Below are 4,972 nucleotides of genomic sequence, written 5' to 3'. Positions count from 1 at the left end.
GAGAAGCTCAAGTTCCTTAACACTGCATATTATCTCATGAGCCTGCTCCAATACAGGACGGTTTTCAACCATCTTGTAATCGTGGAACTGCTCTATAATATACATCTCGCTCCCTGCATCGACGGTCCTGAATTTAGATTCGAGCGCCTCCCACAAGTCCTTAGCGACATGCACATGTAAATATGCGTCGACCAGTTTATCTCCGATCACGCTAAGAACTGCTCCGAGAAACACAACGGTAGCCTCCTTGAACGCCTTCTCCTGTTCAGGAGCAATCGTTCCCGTGGAGACACCGGTGACCCAGAACACGTTCATAGCCGTGAGCCATAACGTGGTCTTAGTCTGCCAACGCTTGAAGTATGTACCGGTAAACTTATCCGGTTTCAGTGCGGCGGCAAAGCCACTTGCCAAGAAATTCCTACACATAATAGGTTTTTGGATTGTTGAGTAAATAGGCAATTTCTCGATTAAATTAATCCATGAGTAAATCACTAGCATGGCATTGACTAAGTTGATGACGTACTGACTCTGATCTAAACATGCACGTACTAAGCAAACAGTAGACAAATCTACACATACTGCTAGTACTGCTAATATGAAAATAATCAGGAGCGGGATAAACGAGTTATACCCTCCAGTAGGCCATGCAGAGGCCGCGGCTTTGGTGGCAGCAGCGGCGTCCTCGGCGGCCTTCTTGTCGGCTTCAGCTTTCTCGGCGGCGGCACGGTCGGTGTCGGTGGACATGGTGATGATGAAGGCGACACGGACGTAGAGGAAGTAGACGATCGGAAGCGAGCAGTCGCGTAATCGCTGCCCAAAAATCTATTCGTCCCTCACCCGTACAGGAATCAGAAGGGCGTGGTTTCGGAGACCTGCTCTCCCGTCGACCGTGTACGCGGCGGACGGGATGGAGTCACCGGTGGCAGCATCAGCAAAGGAACGACGGTGGGCGTGCGCGTGAGCAGATGTGATCTGTTCGTGGCGGCTAGGGTTAGGAGACACCGCATACTTATAGGCGCAGCCGCGTGGAGAGACGTGGGCTCGACCCACGTCCGAGTCCGTGACAGCCCACGATCCAACGTCTCAGATCGTGGCCCAACTGTCAGAAAACTCTCCGTTAGTGACTGGCAAAAATAAGCGCGTAGGTGTGAGATCGGCTCGGCTCAATCCCGCAACCCGTGGCGCGTCGTGACGAGGTGTGGCGTGGCGAGGCGGGCGGCGGAGGAGGAGTGCGCGAGGGCCTCTTCTCTTCTCAAGCTGCATAGCATGTAGAAGAGAAATCCTTATAAACCACTCCAACTCTCCTTTCATTTCCTTTTTTTTTGAAGAGAACTCTTCTTCCACTTTCGACGTGGGACTAAACTTCCCACTTCATCTAGTGTCATATAACTCACATGAGCCCTTAGAGATTTTTCAGAAATTGCAATATGGGCGTAGAGCCCATCTCAGATTTCAGCAATATGCACATCCACCCACACAAGCAAATCAAATAATTAAATATAGATATGGTAAAACACCAGAATTAGCCACGGGGCAAGCAACATTCATTTAGCTAGCGTGCCTTGTTCATCGGCTTGACGTCCACGATGCCGTCGTTGCCGGCGAGGGCCCGGTACTTGTCCTTCCTGGTGAGGCTGGTGCACTGGTAGGAGAGCGTGGCAGCGATGAGCCTCTGGATGTAGTTGGCCACCTCGTGGCTGGGCCTGCCGCCGCTGCTGCAGGTGAGCTCCGACGGCAGCTTGCTCAGGAACGTGACGGTGTACACCGGGCTGGGGTTCATGAAGAAGTAGAAGGGGTCCATCCCCTTCCACCCCCTCGCCGTGGTGCCGTGGAACATGCCCATCCGGCTCTCCATCGCCACAGGGACCACCTCGTCGGTGAGCTCCGCGAAGAGCGCCGAGAACCGGAGCAGGAACGGCTCTCGGGACGTCGTCCCCTCGGGGCAGATGGCGAGGTCACCCTCCTGCAGGAGCCTCGTGATCATGGCGGCGTCGGTGACGCGGTTACGGCTCAGGCGTACGGTCCGGATCGGCGAGAGTATCTCAGACAGTCTTGACAGTGAGTAGGTGACGGCCGCCACGGGCCGGCCGAGCGCCGCCGAGAGGAAAATGGGGTCCAGCAGCGTGCGGTGCGAGCAGGCGAAGAGCACCCCAGTGCGGCCCGCCGTGCTCCCGGCGCGCGGGGGCGGGCTGCCCTTGACCACGACGCGCACGCCGAGCGCCCAGAACGCGTAGTAGACCCAGGGCATGGGCAGCAGCGCCCCCGCGGCGATGCGGAGGCACGCGAGGACGAAGCCCGCCGGGCACCACAGCACGGTCAGCAGCGCGGCCAGCGGCGTCGGGCGGAGCGCCAGGCGGCCGTCGTGGAAGATGACCTGCCTCCGCAGCTGGTCCATGCTAACGGCCTCCACCGGCGCCGACGGTACGATGTACGCTTCCTGCCACACACGGGAGCAAAGCCCCCCACCATGTTCATCAATTCCACAATTAAAGAGACGCTCAAGATCACTGTACTGTTAAAGACTCGTGCAGTGCGCACTAAAATGCATTAATCGCGTGCAACTAGGACGCCATCATGGTTCATGTCTGTCCGGCCGTATAGCTATTTTGGCTTTAACACCAAACACCAAACACGTATCACCTCTGATTTCATAATAAATGTCGCAGTTTTGAACTAAAACCAGTTTAAAAGTGCGACACTTATTTTGAATCGCAGTGGGTAGTACTTAGCTATCTCGTGACTAATATTTTCTTCCTATCCCGTAGGAAAGGTATTTCGTGTCGTATGCTGCCGTTAAATATGATATGATGTTGTAACTTGTGGGCATGCACTATCTACCAGTCTTTAGATTTAACTTTGTTCTATCCAACTAGGTGCACCAAGCGCTGACCGTGTGTGTGTCCTAACTGTATCTTGTTCTTACTTATTATCTACGTACAATCTTTAATTTTCTTCTACCTTTTATTTTTGAACAATAAAGTTATTACTGGTAGTACTACTACAGGAGTAGTAAATCAAAACCACCACTTACGGACTTACCTACCAACCTACCAGGTACGCTGGCCGTGTAAATGTAATTGATGCTGCCGGAGCTTTTCTTTAATCAATCAATGTTGCGTAGCGCGTAGGTAGGGGCAAGCAAAGCCGTGTCGGGTCCTTCACCAGCACGCTCATAACAGCGGGCATGGGAGCCAAGATGTGATCCAACCAACCATACTGTTTGCGTGTAATCTTAGTGCATCTGTTAGTGCACAATAGGGATAGTTGATAAGTAACTAATTTTGAGCCTAACCTAGGCTCAGTTGTAATCGATGATCACCTTACCTTAATCCACGCTCGAGCTACGCATTTGGCACGGTGTGATCAAGAATGAGTAGTTTTACGGTGATTGGAAGGCCACTAGTTTTTAAACTTTTGATCCACTTTGTTATGCAGCAAGCAAATCAACAAGTAGTTTCTACGTAGTACGGCAGTGTGGGCCATTTTGTACCAACAGTCTAGAACTTAATATTGCACATGCATATAATAGAGCTGAACCTGACACCGTATACCCCTACCACACATGCGTGATGCGTACAACATGGACTCGCTTCGCACTTTAGTATGGCAGAGACGCAGGCATGACGCCAATGTATGTACCATATGCGCCTTAAAATTGCAACTCTGTTTCAAACGCGGCAACGAATTTGCATTGTGGAGTTTTTCTCAAACATTAATTAACCACTTAGGCAGTGAACGTACTGTACAGTACATGTACTACGTCCACTCCTTGCATGCTAATTGCTAAACCATCCAAAGTTGATTCTGAATTTCTGATACTAGTAGTGGGGATGCTACGAAGAATTACACTATGGATATAGAAGGAGTAATTAAGAGATATAATTACCGGCTAGGGGCTAACCTTGCATTGGCACATGAAGGGGTAATCGGACCGGCGGTCGCCGAGGCCGACGTCCGGCACGTCGCCATCCTCGCCAAATATCTCATGCAGCGCCTCGGCCTTGCGTCGCCCGACGAGCACGCCTCGGCGCGTCTGCACCATCCCAGTGGCGCGGCCGCGCCACGTGGCGAGCTCGGTGCCTGCCACGGCGTCGGCTCCGAGGCACTCCCTCAGGAACGGCTCCGCCATGATCCGCGGCGTGGAGGTGAGCACGACGCGGCGCCTGGAACACGCCGAGAACACCCGCCACGCGCCCGGGTGCACGTCCGCGGCGTAGAACCGCGGCAGCACGGCCTGCGCCGCGGACTCGATCGACGACACCCGCGCTCCCGCCGTGGCCGCGAAAACGAGCACTCGGACAGCCGCAGCCTCCGATACGGCGATCCCCAGCAGGGTGGCTAACGGCGCGAGGAGAAGCAGGAGCAGGAGCCGCGGCCACCCGCCGGTCTCGAACGCCACCAGCGCGTAGTAGGGGAACGGGCTGCGAGACCGCAGCAGCGTCCCGTCGAGGTCGGCTGCCACGGCGTGCGAGCCGCGTCCCGACGCGTCGCATTTGTCCACCGACGGGAACGGCTCCACCCCGGCAGCCGCAGCTGCCAGCAATGACTCCATCTTGGTTCTCCTCGCCTCGCCTCGGAACTGGGTAGTGCCTGTGAGCTGCGCTTGCTTCCACGAGTTCGAGCCGCTGCGCGAGTCTAGCTATGTGCTTTTGGGTTGAGTCGAGCCTGCTTCTGTGCGCGGGCACGCCGGAATTTATATAGTGCCGCGAGGGGGGCGATTGTGCTCTGTTCGTGGTGGTGAAATATACGGTTGGTTGGTGAGCGGTAGGGGTATTGTGGTACATCACAACATGCATATGTTTATATTTGTATATCTGGTAATACGAGTCTCATTAGAGTAGAGCATTTTGGAGCTCGGTCTCCATGAAGGCCAGAATTTTTGAAATTTTTAAAACTCAAACTTCTCAGTTTAACTCTTTTTAAAATAATTGTACAAGCATACAAGGATGTGATGTGTATATGGGTAAAATTT

At 53.7% G+C, this 4,972-nt stretch overlaps 1 protein-coding gene across 1 annotated transcript; it reads right to left on the bottom strand.

Moving 5' to 3' along the window:
* Positions 1 to 1,409: 1,409 nt before the first annotated feature.
* On the bottom strand, positions 1,410 to 4,682 carry LOC125552272 (glycerol-3-phosphate acyltransferase RAM2-like). The gene is made up of 2 exons (XM_048715773.1): positions 3,902 to 4,682; positions 1,410 to 2,437 (listed from the first exon to the last, which is right to left on the bottom strand). The coding sequence occupies exons 1-2, from the start codon at positions 4,550 to 4,552 to the stop codon at positions 1,553 to 1,555; spliced, it is 1,536 nt and encodes a 511-aa protein (XP_048571730.1). The 5' UTR covers positions 4,553 to 4,682; the 3' UTR covers positions 1,410 to 1,552.
* Positions 4,683 to 4,972: the final 290 nt, after the last annotated feature.

Source organism: Triticum urartu, chromosome 1, assembly GCF_003073215.2.
Source record: "Triticum urartu cultivar G1812 chromosome 1, Tu2.1, whole genome shotgun sequence".
Taxonomy (NCBI): domain Eukaryota; kingdom Viridiplantae; phylum Streptophyta; class Magnoliopsida; order Poales; family Poaceae; genus Triticum; species Triticum urartu.
Note: the sequence above shows the minus strand (reverse complement) of the source record. Positions and strands in the feature narration are given on the sequence as shown.

Coding starts and splice junctions, on each gene's coding strand:
- LOC125552272 (XM_048715773.1), bottom strand. CDS start 4,552: ATGGAGTCATTGCTGGCAGCTGCGGCTGCCGGGGTGGAGCCGTTCCCG. Junction 2,438..3,901: donor CCTTCATGTGCCAATGCAAG/GTTAGCCCCTAG, acceptor CGTGTGTGGCAG/GAAGCGTACATCGTACCGTC.